The 24,708-nt window shown below is 34.8% G+C and overlaps 1 protein-coding gene across 5 annotated transcripts in view; it reads left to right on the top strand.

Moving 5' to 3' along the window:
* ZNF385D (zinc finger protein 385D) overlaps window positions 1-24,708 on the top strand; it is a 417,452-nt gene that overhangs the window by 336,716 nt on the left and 56,028 nt on the right. For all 5 annotated transcript variants that reach the window (XM_077176659.1, XM_054637725.2, XM_077176652.1 and 2 more), the window contains one exon: window positions 12,348-12,510. In XM_077176659.1, coding sequence (XP_077032774.1) covers window positions 12,348-12,510 — 163 coding nt within the window. The remainder of the gene's footprint in view (window positions 1-12,347; window positions 12,511-24,708) is intronic.

Genomic DNA, 24,708 nt, shown 5'->3' with positions numbered 1-24,708 from the left:
ATACCAGTCATTCTTGAAATTATTTATACTATAAAGCACAGTCTTTGGGACATAAATTGAGTTATTTATTTAGTCTATTTATTTTTATTACATTTTGTTTGGGTTTTGTATTATGAGATAGACTCAGATGTAATCTAGCTCTCGGATCAAAAGTGAGAAAGTATTTAAAATGAAAAAATAGTCTCAAAGTTCAGTTGAGACTGAGAGTTCTAATGATTATCTGCCTTCTTCTGATGTCATACTCCCTGGATATCATTATGTAGTGCTTCTGATATGCATTGTGTCTTTATATCTGTCCATAAAGTGCTGCACAAATTATTTGCAACCCACTAGGAAAAGGGCAATGGATTATGTTGCTCTGACAAAACTGTGAGTCTCTTATAGCTGGCTGTTTGCTGGGGATATATATCTATGTCTCAGGTGTACTCCACACTGGAAAGCTTTCCATCTAATATTATATTTCTGGTGAGATGGCAGTTTTCCCATGCTGTGTGTGTAATTATAACATAAATACTTATATATATATATATATATACACACATACAATTGCCTTTCTCAAACAGATTTGCTAAAATATAAAAGAAATTGGAAAATATTCCCATGGTTGTCTCTAGCAGTGTTAAGTAAAACCTAGTAAAAAAGAGCAGAAAAATCAAGTCAGTTCTATTTGAGCTATTTCTTTTTTTTTTTTTTTTTTGGTTCTGATGTTCTTAATTTTTATTTTTCACTATTTTGTAGCATATATTTATGCACAAGATACCAGTAGCATCTGAATATTAGTATAAAGTGCCAACCAAGATGATGCAGTTACTAAAACAAATGCTATAGTGAGGCTAAGCATTTAGCATATTCCAAGTTGATTATGACACATTTTTGTGGTGAAAACAGAACTTTTTTCTCAGCTGATGTGTTTCTGTGATGTACATTTGGTTTTGTTCGCTTAGTCAAAGGCTGTTGGTCCATCTTTAAATTCTTCACAGTTTCCAGATGGAGTATTGCACTTGCTTTCAATTGCCAGTCCAGGGTGAAATAAATGTCATCAATTCTGTTGACTTAAGTGGTGCCAGGATTTCACCCACACAATCTAAACTCAACATGTTTCCCTTCTGTTTTGGTTTTATTTTTCTCTCTTTCATAGGAAGGAGGTCCTTGCCATTTCCAAAGGGCAAGGAAAATATCATGGTTCATTGTTTCTAGATTTTGGTGTATAATGATTTCATAAGTGTGAATGTTGAAACAGTTGCAAAACTTGTGCCCAAATATTGTTTTGTTACAGGAAAAGTAATGAAGCCTATTAGCTCTGGTCAAAAAATAACTTTTGGATCAATATGATGGGCAGCATGTCTGTTAGTAAGGTAACAGAACACAGCTGGGATTTGAATAAATTAACTAGAGCCCTTCTTTTGCAACAGGGCTTCTACGGTAATTTTCTAACTTCCTATCATTGGTGATTTCAACACAGATTTCAAAGGAGGTTGGAATATTGAAGCAAATAGCTCATTCTTGAAGATCTTTTGTTGTTTTTAACACATTGAATTAGCTCATTACAGCTGAATGTGTAGTGGAAAATAGCATCTGTTTACACTGCAGAATTATAAAAATTACTTACCAGTAACAGAATAAGGAGCAATTTGCAAAAGCTAATCATATTTGTGCACTTATTTGCAAAAAGTAAGTCATGAATAAATACCCAAGAGAAAAAAGAACTTACTGCTTTATGCAATTTAGTAGTAATGTTAAGCATAACATATTAAAGAAATTTTTTAAGGATCAGTTTTAAAAATTATAAAGCTAGGGACATAAGAACCTGGCTGCCCCATATTGCTGCTTCACCTGTACTCAGTGGTGGTTGAACTCCAGAAATCATCCTGAAGCTCATTGAGCCCAAATCAGTTCAAACTGTCCATACACTCCAAATGTACACCACCAGCTTGGAAACCCATGAGGAGATTTCCTTGTTGAGAGTTCTCGGTTTTTTTATGTAGAAGTTTTCAGTACAACATGCTCCATTGTATAAATTTGGGGAGCTACAAAGCACAGTGAGGCATGCTAATTATCCCAGCAGTGAGATGTCATGGATGCAAACTAAGAGCTGTTCACAGTTTCAGTTCATCATTGGAGGTGAAGTTAAAGATTCCTATTTCCATTTTATTCAAAGAAAGTTCAGAAATCTCTACAGGTTTTTACTAAAGAAATCAGTTTTCTGAAAGTAATTTTTTAGGGACTGGGGAAGACATACTGTCTTTTCCTTAGCTCTGCCATAACAAAAGGAAGAGCAACATAAAAACAAGAGAGAACAAATAAATAAGTATAAATTTGTTAATCAGTTTTGTGAACAGATATGAAGAGATTTGCCTGCTCCAAAAACTTTGGAGTCCCAGCATTAAATTTTGGAAATTTCATTCTTTAAGTAATCTCTGCCCAAACAAATGTCTTAGGCTTTAAAACCAGAAAGGGCTTTTATACCTGTCTAGTTTAATGTTTTTTTTACTTTATACACCTTATGATTTCATATAACTGTTCTAGTTTTGAACCTGATAACCTGTGCTTGATTAGAGGAGATGAGAAACATTAATGCCAATGTAGAAGTATAGAGCATCTCTGAGACACTTCTCCTATTGCACTTGAACATCTAAAATGTCCAGTTGATTTCAGAGGCACTGTTCATATCCAGCAAAGTTTATAGGATTGCAGCCAGTTTCTTTTATCTTCAATTTGGTTTTGTTCAATGGGGAAAAAAAAACCCAACAGATTTTCAGATTTCAGTGTAACATCAAATAAGTAGAACGTTTTGTAGGAAGGAGACAAAATGTAACCACAGTGTAAACAGTAAGTGATGTCAGAACATCTCTTTAAGTTTTATTATATTTATACTATTTATATTTATACTATTTAATATCCCTAACTGTGGCTTCCTACATGGAACCTAACAGCTTAAAGGAGTAAAAGATTCTGACCTGTCAGCTTTATACTGGAAGGAATCATGGCCTTTTCTGTATTGATGGTAGTACAACAGCCTACACGTCTCATTAAATAAATCCCAGTTTTCAGCCTTCATTACTTTTGGAGCAACTTGATCTATCCACATATATGTATTACTTTAAGAACCAAGCATATTAATTGATTTAATGACTAACTCTAATGGCAGATTTAATGACTTGCTCACAAGCAGGTCTGTGTACTCTAGGTATGTGTTAAGGTAATGATACGAAGTGCTAAGGCTCTGTGCTAGTTGGTAGAAGAGCAGTGGCAAATCTTACAGGTACATATTTTGTGAACTTCACTGAGACCCTTAATATGTTCACAGAATCACCCAAGGATAACTGAAAGCAAGGCAAAACAAATTAAAAAATATATAAAGGAATAAATAGAACTGCATTGCAGACTGACCAATCTTCAAGTTCCTATGCCTTATAAACCTTTGTTCCCTTTGGATTATTTTCTCAAAATATTTTCTCCTTTGCTAATTGTTTAGAAAAAACTAGTTTTAATACAGATTTACTTTCTTGGTATGGCACTAGTTTTTATCACCACTAAGCTATTTATGTTCTATTTATATTGATTCATTACATAAAACATTTTACTTTTGTTTCTAGTAGGTAGCATTTATTCATTTTACTTATTTTCCTTTTTTTTTTTTTTATGTAACGTGTATTTCTCCTAGAGAGAGAAGTCTTATGGACACACCTATAGTGGCACTTTTTAAGCAAATTACTGGCATAGAACTCTTTTAGGCATAAAAAATGTGTCTAAATAAGCAAACTAGTGAGCTAAGAGTTCTTTTATTCCAAGAAAATGCACTGCCTCTCTATGGATGTTTCTGTACAGGGAAGGTTTGGGTGCCTTTCAAGCTATTAAGAGAATGAAAGAATCTATAAACTCTTCCCTCCTTAAATTATCAGTCTTTGTGCATCTGTGCAAACTTTTCACGGTGGAAAAGTTCAAATGATATTTTATGTATATTTATAGTCTTCTAGAAGAAGGCTGGAGATTTAACCTAGGAACCTACAGTCAAGCTCACATAAAATTAAGTTGTAATCAGGAAATTTGAGCATTTATATTTCTTTTTGTGGGTTTTGAATTTCTGCATATAGGTAGGAGCTGATTTAAAGGACATTGAAAATATTTACATTAAATATTTACATTAAAATATTTACATTAAAATAATCATTGAAATATATATTGAGAATCCAAAATGAAAAATCTGTGAAACTGTATGTTTTTATGAAATAATTGGGAAGTTGAATCAACATTTTTCTGAACACAAAACTGAAACTTGAAAAGCTTTTAGTAATTACAGTATTAAAAACAGTGATTGCAATAAAAGTATTAAGGCTGTGTTTAGGAGCAGTTACAATAACTCTGTGGACTCTCTTTTATGATTTTGTATATAGAAATCATATTAACTTGTAATTTCAAATATAAGGTTCAAATCATAAGGAAGCACTTTTTGAGCTTTTACTGTTTTGCATGAAATTTCCTGTAGTATCTTTGTGTCTGACCATTACTCTTCCATGATGCTTTGCTTCAGTCAAAAAAAAAAATCAGAAACTCAGAATTCAATGAGATTTTTATTGTGAAGGTAAACAAAGAGAAATAGTTTCCTTGGCAACAGAAAGCAGGTGAAAACACTCAGACAAGGTACTCCAAACCCACCTACTCAACTTTCTCTAGTTATGAGTTCACAAGATGCATGCTGAGGGAATCAAGTGGGTTTTGTTCAAACAGTGAAAAGTTTCTAAATTAAATGAGTGTCTGGGCAGGTAAGTGCATGTGTAGATCCTTGACTCCAATTAGGTGTTGTGAATAAACTCTTATTCAAACAGGTGCTGGCTCCATATCCAACACTGTTATTCTTTTGATGACACCAGAAAAAACTGAATTTTCAACACTATTCAGAAAATTGATGTTAAGTTCAACAGGGTCGCTTGTTTTTTTAAATAATCATAATTTGTGTATAACCTTGAATATTGAACTGAAATTACATTATTAATACAATGTTTAAAAAATGTGTGGTGGTGCACACTGCTAGCGCAAGGAATCTGGGGTACATTTCTACAAAATACCAGTAGCATATATCATTTGTTCAAGTTCTCCATTTAGAATATATCAGTTCCAGATTCAAAACTGGAAGCATATTATATTTACTAAGCTGAATTAATATATGCTTTATTTTATTATATGCATAGCTCATGGCAGTGTGTATAGATTAACTTTTTTTTTGTATATCATTCTAATATTAATCTGAGATTAATCACTTGGTTAATCTAAATGAAAAAAATTACCAAATGAGTTTAATATTCTCTTGAAATTCTAGCGACATTAAGATTTGCTATGGTGAAAATAAATGATGGTGCTAATGAATACAGTAAAGATGAGATTAAATGTTAAAGTTAATTTTATTGATGACAGCAGTTTTCAAAAGACCACGTTTCCTCTCCCCATCTAAAGAGCATCCCCCTAAACAACCATATTGCTTTGCAAGACAGAATATATAAAATTCCAGATTGTAGAACTTGATAACCTTGTCAAAATAAGCTTAAAACTGCTTTTTCTTAACAATAAAAAGGATAAAATAGATGGCAAAATCAACGGCCTGTTTATTGTATTTCAACATGTAACAAAATTTTGTTGTTCTGCACGAAGTACTAGTGTCCTTAAAGGAAAAATGCCAGGTATGAGAACTGATTGATTACTTGAGTTATATTCCCTTCAGTATATATATTTTGGCACAGTGTATGTTGCCTCAGAATGCAGTGTGTTATATTCAGGCAGATTTTTGTATCTTGCCTAAATTATTTCAGGTAATGTCACACTCAATGGCAGTTTATAGTGCAAGCATGGACCAAAAAATACTGTCCTATGGAATAAGTGAAGTTAGGTAGGAAATTTTTACCTTCTTCATCCGACCAAGATAAAACAAGTTTTGCTTTCCGTAATGAAAATATGCTATTCCTTTCATAATGAAAATGAAATTGATTTTACTAAACTATTGATGGTTTTACCATAAGAATGGTGTCGATGCCAATCTCTCCCAATGTGATGCAGGCTCTTGCCAGGTGAAATCTCTCACCATTACAGAAATTACTCTGGAAGAAGCTCAAGAACAGGGAGTGGGGTAGAGCAGATTAATTATGCAAGGGTGCTGGTGAGCTCAGGAAGAACTCATTCACTCTGATCAGTGAGTCTCAGGGTACATTCATGAGTATACTGAATGAATGCTTTAGGAAGGAGAAGAGGGAGCAGAAAGAGGGAGCTTTCTTTCCATAGAAACATAAATACCTGGGGAACAATATATTGGGGCATTTTATTCTACCATAATGATGGAGAATTGTTTTGGGTTGTTTTCTTCAGAAAAGACCTTTGTTGTTCTTGACCTGTTGTGATTGTATCTTTAGTTCTAGAGAAAGTGTGAATTGATCAATCACAGTTTTGGGGACAAAAGCCTTCTCTCAGAACAAATCTGAAAGAAGCCATGTTACACAAATCCTTGGTGTTTAGTATCACAATTACACCTGAGTGAATAGGGTAATTGGATTACAGAGTTGTGTTGTGATAGGCTGCTCAAAAAATTTAAGTGGCACAACTCAGAAGATAAAAGTAAGCTTAGCAGAAGGTAGAAATAATGATAGGCAATGTTTATCTTCACCATAATTGACTGCAGATTGAATTTGTATGTATCAGGCAGAAATTAGGATACTTGTTCAATATGAACCATGTCATCATGTTGACATCATCTTTAAAAATTGCATTACGTGTTTTTACTTAATCTCCTATTCTGCTAAGGCTTGCACAGGTAATTAGTTGTTTCATGTACAGTGTCTGTGAAACTGCTAAAGTCTGTGGAATTTTTCTGTTTTCTAGTGGGTAAGCACAGGACTTGGGTGTAATTCTGGATTTCCCATGTGCACTCACTGACCAAACAAATAGAGGGCCTTGTAAGAAAGTATTTTTTTAAAATTTAATATAGCCTCATGTAAAAATTTACCTACTTAATAGAGTAACTACATTTCTATGAAAAAGATGCACAATCCTCTACAAAATTTTTTAGCTGTTTCTCACTGTTAGAGCCCTGCTTTAGGCTGAACCAAGTGTTGGGCATCTCAGGCCTGTTAGACTTTCTCCCAGTAAACTTCTCCAGTTTACTTACAGGAGAAGTTCCATGGAGAACAGCTCTGGTTATATAACTGGTAGGATACAGATGTCTCAGCTGCATCCTTCCCTGCAACCTTCCCTGGGCAATGCTGTCATCACTGGCTGCTCAGGCTTTGGAGTCACTAGAAAAAATGACACACTTGCTCCAAAAATAAGAAAGTCATTTGAATTTTATCACTTTCTTGTAGGCTTAGGACGCCAGTAAAATTATTTTTCAAATACTTATTGACAGCCCAACTATAGGAAAATATTTGTACTTGGAAGTTATAGTAGTATGTGATAGACCTCTCATAAGAAATTTCCCTGACTTCATCAAGAACAGAAGCCTTCTTGGCTTATGCAGTTATGTATTATCACTGTGCATATGTGCCCAGCTCACTGACAGTATTAGTTTGAACTGGGAATCTAATTTTTTGTTGTTGTTTTAGAGCTTTTTGGTCTGGAGAATCCTGACATCTGTTGCTGAATTAGCCAAAATTACTACTATTGTTTTGTGAATAACAGAGGTAAGGGTAGCATCCATTAGCTGGTAGGAAAAAAAAAAAAAAGAACTTCTGAAGTCCCAGGCAGAATAGACTTTCCAGCACTCTCAGCCCTCTCAATTTTGTGCTTTCTTAGGGTGCAGGCATGCTGCAGCGTTGCTACTAGTTAGCCAGGTAAAACCATGGAGCCTTACCAACAACAGACATCTTTCAAAATGCATTGTGAAAAGAGAAAGACATAATGCAAGATAGTTGGATTTAATTTTGTGAGAAAGAATCAGTGGAACACATCCACTACACCTTTTGCAAAAGGTTTCTTTTATTTGAACTGGCCTTGATTATGAAGGTGTTGCCTAGAGGGAGTCATTAAGGCAGGAAAACAATCTGTAAGAAGAATGGTAACATGAGGTGGATCAGGAGGGATATGAAAAAGAAGATGCAGTGCTGCAGAGTTAAAAATTCTCTGAGAATAGGACAAGAGCTGTTTTTTTCCTCGATGCAAAAACTAAGCATAATGTTTTTGTTGCACTGCTGCCTAAAGAACATAAGTGAGAAGGCACATAATCCAGTGAAGTACATTAGTTAGGCAGACAAACTCATATTGAAGACTGCCATGTAGATATGTTCACTGTAATTGCAAAAGAATACTGTCTGGATTGTTTAAAACAGACAATCTAGATCCAATTTCGTCTTTCTCAGTGTATTTTACACATTTCAATTTGCTTGATAATATGATGTTGTGATGGTGATTGTGGTACAATGCTGCACTTAAGCAAGGAAAATACAACTGAGTTTAACACTATGGATCTGTTTTCTAACTGTTCACATCTTCATACAGTATTTTTATTGTTTTGTAGTATGTTTATCTGTGTGGTTATAACATAAATATACAGACAAATTTTATAGACAAATCCTTTTTTATATTTGAGCAATTTGTCAGGTTTATAAAATATATGGCTTAGAAAGGTCCCTAATTATTCAACACTGGTACATGGAACCAGATGAAAATATTAGGAGATGCTTAAATTGACTTGTACTGCTCAAATAGGTAGGAAGTTGTTACAAATAACATTGAAAAGTGATTTGCTAGCAGGCATTTTGCAACTTCATTGAAGTAGTTCCCACAGACCAAAGTTGGTCTGCATGTAATTTTTAGGATCAGGGTCCTCAAAATTTATTTAAGGATCCTTGTGTTTTCAACTTAGGTACAAAGTAGTAATAAAAATTATTATAATTAAATTATTTATTTATATAATTATATTAGTTATATAATATTTAGTATTATTTATGTCTTGCATAGTCATATATCATTATAATAAATGATAAAAAAATAATTTTTTACCTTCATGTTGGACATCTTTTTCAAGAATGTATTTTGTTTCCTAAAGTTCTCTACAACATTACACCAGCAATATTTCGTGTATTTCTCATGCTTCATCACTGGCATTAGCTGACAGTGACTTGTCTTTGCAGTACTAGGATTAATTCTGTGCATCAAACATGGAAACTGTGGTGAAGGAAGAAAGTAAACTCATTCCTAAAGTATTCCTCTAATGTATTCTTTTGTAAAAGTGTTCCAGAAGGAAATTCTTCTCACTTTTCTGAAATGATACAGTCTCTTCATTCAGTTAAGCATCATGGTTAGCAGCAAAAACTAGTACTTAACTTGTTTTTCACTCTTCTGCTGTCTGCTATTATTGCTTAATTCAGCATGAAAGTTGGGAATAATTATATTTTATGATCTATCTCATTTATGTATTCATCCTACAAGTAAATACTCTTTCAGCAATGAATTTTATATGCTACAAGTAAAAGCCATTTAAGCAGTAAGGATGATTTGGTCCTCTTATGGCTGCAAGAAATGATTCAGTGAGGTACCATATTTTATGCTGCTTTCCTGAAAAATACGTTTATTGATATTTTTGCATCTCCTTCATCTTACTCCTGCAAGGAAAGATAATGACAGAACTCTTTTTCTCTTTTTCTTTTTTTTTTTCCTTTGGTCTTTTTAATTAGGGTTCCGGTTTGGTTGTAAAAGTTCAGCATAATCTAATTTGGAGCTGGTTAAAGGCTTAGGAGCAATCTGTTTGCTCTCACATAGAACTCCCATTAACATGCCAGCTACAGTTATATTGAAACAAGCTTAGATGGCTTCATGTCCCCACAGAGGAAAAAGATTTAAACTTTGACATAAAAAGACTTGAAGACCTTATTTAAATAGAAGACCTTATTTAAATGGGTAAACTGGCAGCACTCTGTGGGAAGTGAGTTATGGAAAACTCTGAGTAGCAGCTATCATACCTGTAAATTTGAGCAATGTGTTTCCACTTTAGAGCAATTTCATTCATATATTTCAAAGCAGTGAAAAGGTCACCAATTTCTACATAGGCCTTCATTATATATTTCTTCAGCATCCAACATACAACTTGAGATGAGGTTTGTGGAACTAAAGCTGAGAGAATTTGGAGAGAGCTATGGATGAAGAATAATTAAACTTAATAATAATAAACAATAAACAGAATAATAAAAGTCTGCCAACAATTCTGTGAAGAAAGCTGGGGTTTGTATCAAACTAATATCAGCATTCATAGTTAATCATTAAGGACCACGTTGTGAATATGTTTCAGATGTTTGACTAGTGACACTGTTAGTTAAGGGAAAAAAGTGCAGTCAGAATCTCAAGCTGACAGATGATTACATTTGGCTAGAAACTCTAAAAATAGTTGACATGATAGCAGCACAGGGGTGTACAGTATTATGTCATTTTTAATGCATCATTGTAACTTAACACTGGTCTTTTGGTTTGATTATAATTAACATCCTCTGACTGTTTGTATTTGGCTTACAGTATGTCTTAATGTTATGTGTTGAGAATTGTAAAAGGTGCATGATTGTGCTGTTTCTGTTCAAGTTGTTTCTAATTAAGAACTTCACTGTCCAGTGTTCTTTCAATAAGGGTACCTAATACAAGATTTACATTATTTTAGGTATAGAGAAACTGGCTTTCAACCAAACTGAATGATGCATCTCAATATCCAAGAGAGAGAGTGTGTGTGTGTATATTTACACATGTATGCACTTACACATATATTGTGAATTGGTTTTAGACAAGGGCTCCTACTTATTTCCTACTCATCTTATGCTTTTCAAATCTCAGGCATCTGGAAGGAATCAAGACTTTTCGTATAAGCTGAAAGTCATAATTCCCTCTATGTATCCTTAGAGTCATAGTTAATCACTAGAACTCCTCTCCCCAAAATTCAGTACAACAAATAGCATTTAATAACGGTCTACTGACTAATAAATGCCAGATAATACAGGATTCTTCTACCTGCATGAGCAGCTTAGTGATTGGAATGACTGTGTCTTTTTATCCCATTTGATACTTTAGGTTTATAGTCACTAAATTCCATATATATATATATTTTGATTATTTTGATTCCATAATAGAAAGCATTTACCTTTCTTTTATGTTCTAAGTATCTTCTATTGTTTCATGTTTTCTAAAACAAAAATACTGACCTTATGGGTCCCTAAGCTGACCCAGAATTGTTGCTTTTCATTTTTTTCAGTTCTGTAATTGCTAAATTTTGACTACATTTCTGAAGTCTTAATTTCTCTTTCAAGTAATAATGGAGTTACTTTCCATAGAGTTTGAAGTTCAAAAGGAAAGATATAAGCAATTTTTCATATTGTCAAGTTATCGATTGAAATACTGTCTTTCTTATAAAACATTAAATAATTAGTGAAGAAAAAAATTCTGAATATTCATCCAAATTTTCTAGTGGTTTTTGTATACAGTTTAATCTAATAGTTCAAATACTAATCTTAAAATATTCTTGCACATATATTAAATGAATAAATTTGGTAGTGTTAACTCTAAAAATAATAAAGTTATTTGTAATATAATGCATGAATTTTAATAGCAGTGCATATACAAATCTATTTTAGCTTAGCAATATGAAGTAGATTTGGAACTGTGACAAGATTTGTAGGAGCTTTCTCCTTTGAAAGGATGCTCCTGGCTTTGAATTTCAAACACTAGCTTTTGTAGCAGGTGAACAAAAGTAATTCTCTATTTTTTAAATTTTTTAAAATTTATTTTTAAGGAGCCAGATAATTCCATGTCTGCCTCACATTCAGTTAAGTCTTTGCTGATGGGCTTTGAAGGGGTGTGTTTTATATTTTGCTTTCTTTTGTTTGGGCTTTAGTTTTGGGCTGGGGTATTTTTGGTTTGTTTTTTACTGTCAGTCTTTGCTGAGAATTTGCTGATACCACTGTCAGTAGTAAACTGTTCTTTGAAGGAAGCTTTGATAAAAATTCTAGTTTGAAATTGAAACTGGAAAAGTACAAAGCTATTGGGAGGAGAATGCCATTCTCCCCGTTGCCTGAGATTTTTTTTTATGTGAAAGCAGTATAAATCTTAATAGAAAAACTAATGGTAGCAAGATAGACTAAAACAACCTAATTTTGGTGTGAAATTAATCTACTGTTATACAGTAATATACTGTATTAATTGAATTTGCGTGGCTCTAGTACTTTTTCCGTTGTTTTCCAAGCATCATTCTAATTATAATTTTCTGTTTGGTCACTACTTGGATAATGTAAGTGGTACCCATTATTGAAAGGTAGTCTGTATTTGTACTAATACAGAGAATGCCAGTTTAGAAATGAGCCTGATTGCATGGTTCATTTTGTTCTCCTTTGTAGAGCCAGGCTGCGGCCCACTACAAAGGCACTAAACATGCCAAGAAGCTCAAAGCACTGGAAGCCATGAAAAATAAGCAGAAATCTGTTACTACCAAGGACAGCGCAAAGACTACCTTCACTTCCATCACTACCAATACCATCAATACCAGCTCTGACAAAACAGGTTAAGCGACAATCTTTGTTGGTTTCGTTTGGTTTAGTTTTGATTTGGCTTGTATTTTTTTTTTCTTCTTGTTTAATTCCATGTCTGTTTGGTTATGTGCTTGCCACATTGATTCATGCTCGATCCATCTTTCTGTGTGATATTGATTTCTTTAAGTCCTTTCAGTAGGCTGGTGATAGTCTGATAGTCATGTAGCTGATTTCTCTTAGTGAAAAGAGGCTTGACATTCTTTTTATGATGGAATGCAGTACTCATTACTTGATTAACATATCAACTGATCTAAACCTCCTGGTCTGTATGCACTATCTCTTTACCAGTAATTATATATGGCACATTTTTTTTTAACCACAATGTAAAAAATTGCACTATTTGTGTCTAGAAGCCTCTTAAAAATCATTTGCAGTAAAAACCTAATTTTCATAAATTTCAAACATTGCATTATTTTTTTTAAATGGCTATTGCATGGTTTTGAAATGGAAAAGAGCTGTATAACCTCTATTCCACACAATCAGGTAAGTGCTATTGATGCCAATTATTCTGCTTAAAAAAGTCTTCATACTGAAAGAATATTGTTTAATTTATTGTGTGGGTAAAAGTTACTCCTTTGCAAATAAAATCTACATATTTGTAAAGTCAACAGGATTTGGTTGTTATGGCATTTTAAATAGGCAGCTATTGTTGGAAATTTCAAAGGAAGTTTGTAAGGTCACTGAGAGGTAGTCTAGTGTCTCAGAAGGTACGACTGCTCTTGTGTATAAAGGCATAAAGTTTGAATATTTAGACATAACCAATCCCCCTCCCCAAGCAAGACAAAAATAACCACGGGAGAAAAAACCCCAAAGCTGTGAAACATCAGAGACCTACCTACTGATGCTGAAAACGGCTTGTTTGGAACCACTTCTGCTCCAGTAAGTTCAGCATTGTAAATGGATGTACAGTAAGCAACTATAATACAGCAGGAAAGTACCTTGCAAGCACGTGCAGTACTTTCTTGAAGGCACATCTTCACTATGTTTGTTATAGACAGATAGCTCTATGTCTCTCTCTATAAATATATCTTAGTTATAACTTACTATTATAGACAGTGTTTTCTTTTTCCTATGCAGATTTATAACATAATTATGATGGCTTTAAGAAATATTTGCTACATTGTTTTTGTCTTTTTTTGTCACAAAGAAAAGAAAGGAAAATATTCTGAGAGGTTTTGTGTGATGAAAGAAATTAAGTAAGAGAAAATAGGAAAAATGTCAAAAGTTATTTGTGGAAATATGTGTTTGTAAATGTACAATACCTTAAAAAGTGTCTTGTGATGTTACTTGTTGAGATATTCAGAACAGGAAGGAGGCTGTTGTGTGAAAGAGTGATTTATTTTTTACCAAATATTATCTAGTTGTTGAAGAAAATAACTGAAGAAAATGAAGACCTTTTAAAGCTTTAAAGTGTATTATTCAAAAGCTTTCATCTTATGCTGTGTAATTTTGAAGGATTTTCCAATGTACCTTAAGACCAATCTGAGTTTTTCTGTCAAGCTTAGCATTAGATCCCTGGCAAGATATATGAACTGTCCTGTATCCAAGGTCAGTAGTCCAGATCAGTTTTCATATCAGCATAAGTAAGAAAATATCAGAAATCCAGCTGCACTCATAAGCAGTGGCCTATGTTGGAGTTTCTTCAGCTTTACACAGTGGTTGCAAATTCCTGGATTCATTTCATAGAATGTTTGTAAACATATGTTTATGTATATGAATATGTATGCATATTGTATATATACATATATTTATATATATTTATACATATATGTATATATACATATACATATATTTATTCTGTGTTAGAAACACTGACCCTAATGGGGTTCTAAAAGTTACATATTTCTGTTAATTGGCAAAAACATAAAAGTCTTACAATTTCTTAAATTATTGAGAGCCATATTCAACAGCTGCCAAAAGCCCTATTCAACCAGTGGCATTCAAAGATAGGCAGTTCTATCCAGATGCAGTTATTACAGGTCAGGATTGATGTGACTGGCAACAGAATAAAATCCTTGGTGTAAATTATCCTTTGTCAAGCATGTATACTTGGTGAGGGGAAAAAAATTTGGGTCGCCAAATGATGAAATTTTCTGTCTACTATGAAAAGTCAAATATTTCTTAAATTGGATTTTATTTCCTTTCTGGTTGTTCTTATGTCCTGTATTAGCTTGATAGAACTTATAAGGGCAAAATGATTCTGAGCAGCAGAATAAATTGCACTGTGTGAGTGTCTACATTTGGAAATAATCACTGTAAAAGTCAAACATCCTGATAGTAGTATGCAGGTCTCAGGGAATAGTTGTACTAATGAATATAATTCATAAATTAATCTTTTGTAACTAGAAGAAAGTTACTAAGTCCATGTACTTGTGATAATTTGGAACAAAAGATTTTTCTACAATATTTTAAAACTGTCTGCTGAAGATTAATAGTTTATCCCAAATAGACTGATGATAGGGTCGAGTACATATCACTTCTTATATATCATCTACAGCAGGGGTTAAATGCTGAATTGCATGTCAGTCACAGCATATTGGTCAGGGCTTCAGATCACTGGTTCTGTGTGCCCTTAGCAGCTACAGTAAACAAGATGTCATCAGGAAATCTGTGCTGCTATGCAATAAAGGATTGTGAAAAAAAATCACATAGTATACAAACTGATTCAAGGGCTAAAGCTGTAATTTGTTATGTTTCTTATTCTGGGACTATTTTGTTAGAAGTGGTGCCAGCACGTGTTATTGACACTGTGCAGCTCACAATATAATCTAACTCCTTAAAAACTCTCACACAGGATTCCTGGTGTTTAAATTATGTGTTTAAGAGAAAATATAAGATATGAGGGTTTTCTGCTCGTTCTGTGAATGTCGTTAGGTTTTTTGTTTCCTACTGACTAACTTTTGGAATTATTAGAAGGCTTGAACTTGAGAAGTTTTTGAGAAATAAAACATCATGAAGACATCATATAATGGCAATGCCATTCTTGAGAAGTGAGAACCTTTTATGCTATCTACTATTTAACACACTTCCTTCATCTGTATTTACCAGTTTTTATGTTACACAGGTAGTCAGGACAGAAAAACAGAAAACATGAGCTTTACAAGGAGAAGCCTACTTTATGGCGTTATACAAACCAGATTTTACTATTTCTTGATTCTCCAGTTCAGGTGTGACAATAAAAATGCATGTTTTTGCTATATATTTACACACATGCATACTTATTCCCTGATAGGAAATTGTTAAACATCTTTGATAGCTTTGCAAATTGCTCTTCCTTTCTGAAAAGGTTTTTTTCAAAAAGGTGCTTGATATCTTCAGCTGTAAGGACTGATACTTTAGAGAACTTGTCAAAATATATTTAGATAGAATGCATTCTATCATTCTAATTAAAATACATGTCCAGCAAGATTATTGTCCTGAACTTGGATTTTTGGAAAATAGATTGTATCAGCAATATTATATCCATGTAAAAATATGTCCCTCTAGTTGTTGCATATGACTAAATATTAATCTTTTCCAAAGCTATGTGAAGTTAAGCAGGACACTCCATGACCAATTATCACAAATTAAGTCTTGAAGATTTTTGCCTGCATTTATTTATTTATTTATTCATCAGAGAATTCAGTATGAGTTATATTATTTGGTATCAGTGGAAAAGAAGGAATAGACCTTTCAAAGGGGAAAAAGATGTCGTTCGGAGCCATCAGTATGGCAAAGTCTTAAACGCTGCTTTTGGGTGTTATACGCTGTGCCTTGGATCCTGTGTACTTAAATGCAATGAGCAGCTCTTAAAAACAGACAGAAATGTGATGAGCAGAAAAAGTGTGTATCTGGGACAAGGCACAGACAAGATCATCTATCACTAGTACAGTCTTAACAGCTAAGAGACCCCTGTGCTGTCAGCGAACAAAATACTGGTGCCTGTCCTGAAAAGCTTACAGTTTCACATAGGACGAGAAACAACCAAAGGAGCAGACACTGTAAATGTAACAGGCAGGTGTTTAAAGGAGTGGTAACATAAACATGTTCAAGTGATAAAGGCATCACAAGAAGTGAAAACACTGAGGGATGGACTAGAAGGAAAAGGAAAAGGGTTGGGTTTTTTTCAAATACTGACCATGTGTGGGTAACAGAATTGGTGAAGGCATAAGATTTTTTTTTTTTAATTTTTGTCTAAAATGTGGTAGGATATTTCTGGTCAGCAGATGAAACTCATTCCTGAAATAGCAATTTCAGTACAGCTGGGATAATTATGAAACTGAGAGCAGTTGTAGTGGAAGAGAACAGTCATTCAGGCAAGGTCTTGGACATCAAAGTGAAAGGGGGGAGAAAGCAATCAGAAATGATGTCATAATTTAGGGTAAACTTTGCAGGAGGAAGAAACGTAGATGGCATGAAATGGAAAGGTTTAGAAAAATATGTAAGAGTTTGGCATCCAAAATACCAGAGGATGACAGATTTTTTGAGGTTCTGTGAAGGGATGTCATTATGTGTGTCTGAAGATTGACAAGGCCATCCCTACAGGTCAGAACAGAGTCAGCCTGAGCAGGATACTGAGTATATTTTTCAGTTGAGTTTTGGGTATTTTCACAACCTTTTGCTGGGCAACCCATTCTATGGTTTGACCACCCTTAAAGAGCAAAGATTTTTTTCTTGTGTTTCAGTCCAATGTCCTGTATTTCAGTTTCTGGCTGTTGTGCCTTTTTCTGTCACTGGGCAATTAAAAGAGTCTCTGTATTTTATATTCCCTGACTTCATCAGGGAATATATACACTGCTGGTTTATTTTTCAAGTGGTGCCCTCCAGGGTTCCAAGTCCTTCTTCACAAAGCTCCTTTCCAAATGCTTAGCCTCCAGCCCAGATTGATGTGTAGCATGTCTTCCCATTCTGTGCTTTCCTTCATTGAATTTCAAGGGACGTCTTTTGTGCAATTTCTCCATTCAGGTCCCCCTGAATGGCAACCCATCCATCTGCTGAATCAGGCCCTCCTCCCAGTTTTTAATTGTCGGCAAACTTGCTGAAGGTGCACTCTGCCCCATTTATGTCTGGGTCATAAATGAAGACTTCTAAAAATATTGGGCAATATTAGTCACCTGCACAGTAAAAAAGTTCTTCCTCACATTCAGACGAAATTTCCTGTGCATCATGTTCTGCCCATTGCTTTTTTCCTACAGCTTGGCATCACAAAGGAGAGCCTGGTTCCATCCTCTTGGCACTCTCCCTTCAGATACACGTAGACATTGATGAGGTCCCCTCCCAGTCATCTCTTCTCAAGACTGAACAGGCCCAACTCTCTCAGCTGTTCCTCATAAGAGAGATGCTCCAGTCACTGAAATCATCTTTGCTGCCCTCCTCTGGACTCTCTCCAGGAGCTCCATGTCTCTCTACTACTGAGGAGCCCAGAACTGAGCATATCACTTCATATGTGGCTTCACCAGGGCTGAGTAGAGGGGCAGGATCACCTCCCTTGCTCTGGTGCCAATGCTCTTCATAATGTGCCCCAGGACATCATTGGCCTCCTTGGCCCCCAGGACACACTGTCACTCATAGACAGCTTTTTGTACACCAGGACCCCCAGGTCCATCCTTGCAATGCTGCTTTTCAGCCTGTGTGTGTGCGTGGGGTTATTGTTCCCCAGATGCAGGACCTGCATTTGCCTTTGTTGAATTTCAGAATGTTCTTCTCTGCCTATCTCTCCCACCCACTGAAGTCTTTTGAAGGTCTGCACAGCCCTCTGTGCTATCAGCCACATCTACCAGCTTTGTGTTATCAGTGATCTTTCTGGGGAGGCATCTGCCCCTTCATCTATCACTGATGAACAAGTTAAACAATACTGGGCCCAGTATTGAACCTTGGGGAACACCAGTAGCGAAAGACCTCTAATCAGACCCTGTCTCACTGATTATGACCCTCTGGTCTAGCCAGTTCTCAATCCACCCTGCTGTCCCCTCATCCAGTCCACTCTTCCTGAGTTTTTCTATGAGGATATTATACAGACAAGTGTTGGAAGCCTTGTTAAAGTCAAGGCAGACAGTAATTTCTGCTCTCCCCTCATTTACCCAGGTAGCTGTTTCACCATAGAAGGCAGTCAGGTTGATAAATCATGATTTACCCTAGTGAATCCATACTGACTACTCCTAATCAGCTTCTTGTCATCCATGTGGATAGAGATGACCTCCAGAATGAGGCACTCCAGTGCCTTTCCAGGGATTGAGGTCAGGCTGAAAGGCTGCTAGTTCCCTGGGTCCCCCTTTTTGCCCTTTTGGAGGACCAGGGTGACATTTCCTTTCTTCCAGCCTTCAGGCACCTCTCCTTCTCTCTGTGACCTTTCAAAGATTATGAGCAGCCTAGTTGTGGTGTTCTCTAGCTCTCTCAGCACTCATGGATGCATCCTGCCAGGGACCATGGGCTTGTGGATGTCACATTTGTTTAGGTATTCTCTGACCCAAGCCTCCTTTGATCAAGGAAAAGTCCTCCTTCCAGTACTCCTTTATCCTGGTCTCCGAGGCCAGAGATTCCTGATTTTGGTTGGTTTGTTTGTAACGTGAATGAGCATGTCCTTATGAGACCATTGTGTCTCTTTCAGGTCTCAATAAGGAGTCAAGGGGCTCTTTGTTATAAGATTCAGAATTCTGTCCTAAATTGTAGGGAAAAGTTTTCAAACACAGTGCTCAAATGAAAACTTGCTTGTGTGAATATTTATGGACAAGTTATAATTGACTAGTGCTAGTATTTGTATTAATATGCTTCTGCATGTTTGATTACAAATACTTGCCCTTTTATGACCAGTATTTATGTGTTGTTTCCTCCAGTACCATGCATTAGCACACCTTGCTTGTTTTCTGTAATCTTTTAATGTGTTACATTAGTTCTGTACACAGATGCATTTGTGCAGTTCCTGGTTCAGCTCCAGAACCTGTAATAGGAAGGAAGTCTCATTTAAAAATTAAAATAATTTTCCTCATCTCTCTGCTTTCCTTTTATTTTTAATTTAATCTCCCTTACATTCAGCTGTTTATAATAAACATACATTTTGAAAGTGGCTAGGGTTTATGACGATTTCCATATATTAAGAATTACTGAATTATTTTTGGTATTGCTTGGTGTACTTACCCTATTTTATTATTATATTTATTGTTTTTTCTCTTTAAGTTACTTCTTTAATCCTTTGTTCTTAATGCCAAACTACCCTAACTTTTTCTATCTTTATGAAAGCTTAAGAAGATATACTGCTGTATTTATAATATTAACATTGTCTATTTATTAGCATTTTTATAGGCAGCAGATTTGCTTGTAATCTTTTCTAACTAAAAGAAATTCTACTTCTAGCAACAATACTTATGTCAACTGTATTTAAAATTCAAAATAGTATTTAATACTATTCCAGATCTGCTGGTGTATGTAGAAACAATTTGCTGTATGATCCTAGGGTACAATTTGCTTTTACAGCTTAGGCTGTGGGTACCCTTGTATATGTAATTATTATATTAAGGATGTTTAATCTAGGAATATGATTCAGTACAGTCTGTTTGCTTCACTTAGCTGTTTTGTTTCCATATGCTTTATTTTATCATAAAGCGTGCTTTTGTTTTGGCAAGTGATTTCTTCAGATCATTTCAGCATTGCTTAGGGCACAACAAAATTAACAGGCTAACTCTTGGTTCAGGCTTGTGTGATACTGGATGTAAATTGCTTTTCTTTGCAACTGAACGTTTTATTACACATCAAAATAGAACAATGACCTTGAAGTTTGAATTTATAAGGATTTTTACTTCATATTTACTTGTTTATGATATTTTGCATGGAACATTCAAAAGTCGCAAATGTGAAATAGTAAAGGAGAAGCAATCGCTTGGCGATTAGCAGAACCCAGATGAATTTCAAAGCAAGCTATAGGTGTTCATGGATCACTTCCCAACCACCCAATTTCTGAAGTTGAACAGTTTCTTTTTTTTCTTTTTTGATTTTATTTGAATGAAAAATCTTTAAAAGAAGCTGTTCTTATTTTTTAATTCTAAAAGAGATGTTCTCATTTTTTAATTCTCTTGTCATTTACTTGGAAATTAGAAATTACTATTTCACAACTACTGATTGTCTTTATCACATGCCTGGAAAATTCAACCCAAACCAGCAAAATTTAAGAGTGCAATGCCATCTTTCACTTTAAATCATCTATGCTTTGACTTTTCCATACTTCAGACAATCTGTAGCTAACTGCAGCACTAAATGTTATCAGCATTTCACAGACTGTTGTACCAATTTTGTATTAGAGCTTGATGGCAATTTGGAAGACAATAGCTTCTCTTTTGATCTCTGTGTAGAACTAGAGCTTTTTCTTTCTTTCAGAGTGTAGCTAAATGACAATATAAAAATTACAGTAATTTATGTGTGCCTCAATTGATCATGAATGTGAAATAAAATCCTCCTTTGCTTGCATCTACGTATGCAGAGAGCTTCATCATATGAACACCATGTGTTTTCTGTGGACCCAGCTGCTTTTAATTGCAATTGCCTTCACAGCAGTTTTATGCTTGAATAATCCTGCAGTTGGAAACTGCTGTCAGTCACAACATCTGTATCAGCCTATTGAATCCATGTCAAAGTCCAGTACTGACAATGGTATTGTTCAGAGGTCTGAAAAGCCTTTTCAGTTGAAATTTCAAGTAGAGTCCTTCGTTCTGTCTAAGGGGAAAGTCAGCTTGACTGCTACATGCCCAAAATAGTAACAATTGTAAATCCTGGGAGTAATCTTCTGTTTGTTAGGTGTCTGTTTATAAGTTATTCATCATCAGTCCTGCTGCAAATCAAGCACCGTAGCACATATCTGCTGGATGGCACATTCTGCATGGTGTGTTTTGTTGTTATGTTTGGCTGGGCATTGACCCTATCTAGGAGGGTGGGTCTGAAGATGCCTCAATTGTAGCCTTCAGGATTTCTAAAAAATCTTTGTAGTCCTAGATTTCCTTTCAAGTTTTTGTTGTAAAGCATCAGTTTCAGAAGCCTGTTACTATTGAGTATTTGTTTACAGACTAATTTGAAATGGAGTAGAAACTTGATGCAGTGCTCTCAGATAGGTGCTGAGTTTTTGCAAGTATGGAATTTTTCAAATTTCAATTTTCCATGAGAAGAGTCTTTTTTGAGGGCAACAAAAAGTAGGTCTTTATTCAAGTGATCCATCTTGTTTCAAGCTGACATCACACTGGCTGGACACAGCAAAATTAGGAGGTAGTCGGTTATCTGTTGAGGACTGGATTTGTTTTGGGGGGGATGTTTTTAAGGCAGGAACAACCAAATCTCCAAAGATGCTTTAGAGCTTGCTTAGATTATTTCCTTTTGTGGTTCATCTCATGTTCTTTCCATGCTTAAATCAAGAAAGCTGGAGAATGTGGTTAAGGATATGAGTAAATGTACTGCGCTAAATGTTGGAGCCATCACTATATGATCCCCTCATAGCACCATTCAGAGGGATCTAAGACAGCCATAGCTGCAAGAGTTCTACTAATAAATGTAGGGGAATCTGCTTTACTCAGACATTGGCATTTCTTTGCCATTCATGTGACAAGAACTCAGCGCAGCAGAAATCATTATTTCTAGAAACTGATTATTCTACGCACATATAGTAGGTGTTTTCAGAAAAAGGCCAAAAGTGAGTAGTATTAAAATCTATTGTAAGAATGGGAAGAACAATTTAATTGAGCAACAACTCTGTTTATTCTGTCTTCCATTTGGTATTGGACAACTTTCAATAATGTGTTTGAAGTCTGTGCAGATCGGTGATTTCTTTCTTCAGCTAGAGAACGCTTACAGGTGAAATTCCTCCCTACTTGTGTCATTCTTTTGCTGAAATATACCTTCCACTCTGCTTTATTAATGGAATTAGACATCATAAATATTCATTTGATGTTTGGTACCAGTCAAACAAAGTAAATATCTGACAGGACCAAAGACTTACTGTTTTCCTGCCTTTTCCCCCCTTATCCGTGAAGAAAAAAATAATGTTTTGCTTTGAATTAGTGGATATATGGCAAAATACAAAAATTTGCCTAACTTCTAGTTGTTTTAAGGTTTGCTACCACTGCACTTGCAACTCATCTAAATAAGCCAAAAATTAGGCTAAACTTTAGTAAGGTATCTGCAGCACCAGCAAATATCAAGGTATTTTCAGACAAAGCATAGCTGTGACTGTAATATCTGTTGGAGGAGGAATGGAAACAAGTTTGTCTTCATGCACCTGAACTCTCTGCTTCTTAGACTTAGCGTACTTTTCCATACACAAAGAGGTTTGCTTATGGTTTAAATTTCGGGCAGGCCACATCTATAACTTCAGAATAGGTGTGTTCAGAGTCTCTTATTCTCAAGATTCATATAGGGTTTCAAACATTTTGAAGACTTATTCTGTGTTTCTCATTGTATCTTTGTGCTTTCTGTACTCCACTGTTGTATATCTATTAATAGTCTCAGTATTAAAGCTCTTGTTTTATGGCATGCCTGTAATTGAATTAGAATTAAAGGAGCTAGAAAAATTTATGTAAATTAAAATTAAGGAATATAAATTAGTATTATAGTAAAAAAATGGATACAAAAATAAATACAGACTCATAAAGAAAACAAAAAGGCACTTTTAGGAGTAACAGAATCAAGGAACTGTGTCTTAGATTTAATTTGAGAGGAGACAAAACCAGTTTATTCATGTAAACTTAATGATAATGTTGATGTTTAAATTCTTGCCATACTAATAGTAAGATTTAGTATGTTTAACCAGAAGTCCTAAATTACAATCAGGATCAGGAAAACTTGCATATGGTTTTAAAAGAAGCAGATAAAGAGCATTCTGGACAAGCTGTTATGTTTTTCTGTTGATTGTAGACACTGTAGAAAATCCAGAAGAAAGCTAATGTTGTGTCATTATTCACAAAAGGTAAACAGAATGAATCAAGTACTTACAGGTCTATCAGCCTGACACTAATCTTGTGAAAAATAAAGCAGCAGCTGGCAGGGAACTAGAGTGCTGAAGTAAATGAGATCAATTATATAATGACAATGAATATGAATTGAGAGAAAGTTATACTTGTCTACCTATTTATTTTTTTTATGACATTACATATTTGATTGATAAAAGGTAAGGGGTGTTTTGTGTTTGCATGCTCTAGAAAGTGTGGAAGTTAAAATTTTTCTAAGATACTGGAATGCAACAGACTGAATATGGAACATATTAAGTGGATTTAAGCCTGCTAATTATAGGCCTTGGAATGCAATCTTGAGATACAAATTGGTGTAGAAATATTCCAGTGAAATTCTTTTGCAATAAAGTCTTAACTATAATATAATTTTACATTATCTGTTACCTGCAAGCAATTTTAAAGTCTTTCCAAATGGCACAAAAACTAGAATTTTGGGCAAGTAATAAACATGAGCTGTAGATTAAGTGCATCAAATGCTTTTAATACAACAAAGAACATATGGAATTTATTGAAAAGCTGGGAGCACTTAATGTAAAGATGAGGTTGACTGGGGAGTACATGGCTAAATATCTGCTATGCAGGAACCACTGGTGTATTGATGTTTAAAGACAGCCTTGTGGAATAAATACTTTTTTTGAGCATGATGTAAAGATTTTGATTTGTCTTATTACTGTAAATGAAATAGATGTTTGTTTTTTTTTTTTCCAAAGAATGGCATCAAATAGAATGGAAATTTGAGGAAGATCTAATACAATTACTTAGGAATGGTTTAATAGTGAAAGACCTAATGAGACAGATGCATTCAACTTGAGTATTTATCAAAGAAAAAGTCAGAAATATTTTGATTACAGTCTGTAAAAACTAGCATGAAGAAACCAATCTTATAGTAAAACAGCCTCTATTACCTGGGAGATGTGACTGTATCCAGAGATTGCAAGTGGGAAATAGTTATCCTTATTCCACAATCAAGATAAAAGTTGTATAATCCTCAAAAGGATTCTAAGATAAACAAAATTTCATGTGGAATTCTGGTATTCATTTGAATGAAGATACCAGGTTTAAGTCAGGAATCAATGAAAGTCCTTTGGAAAATATCCTGGTTTATACCATAGTAAGCTGTGGACAGAAGTATTTCAGGCTTCAAATGTTTTTTTTTTTTTTCCTTACTACACCCAGAAAAAAAAGGGTTTGCTGCTTCGAGGCTGCAA

This window comes from Agelaius phoeniceus, chromosome 1 (genome assembly GCF_051311805.1).
Source record: "Agelaius phoeniceus isolate bAgePho1 chromosome 1, bAgePho1.hap1, whole genome shotgun sequence".
NCBI lineage: Eukaryota > Metazoa > Chordata > Aves > Passeriformes > Icteridae > Agelaius > Agelaius phoeniceus.
The sequence above is the reverse complement of the archived record's forward strand: the minus strand, read 5'-3'. Positions and strand labels throughout refer to the sequence as shown.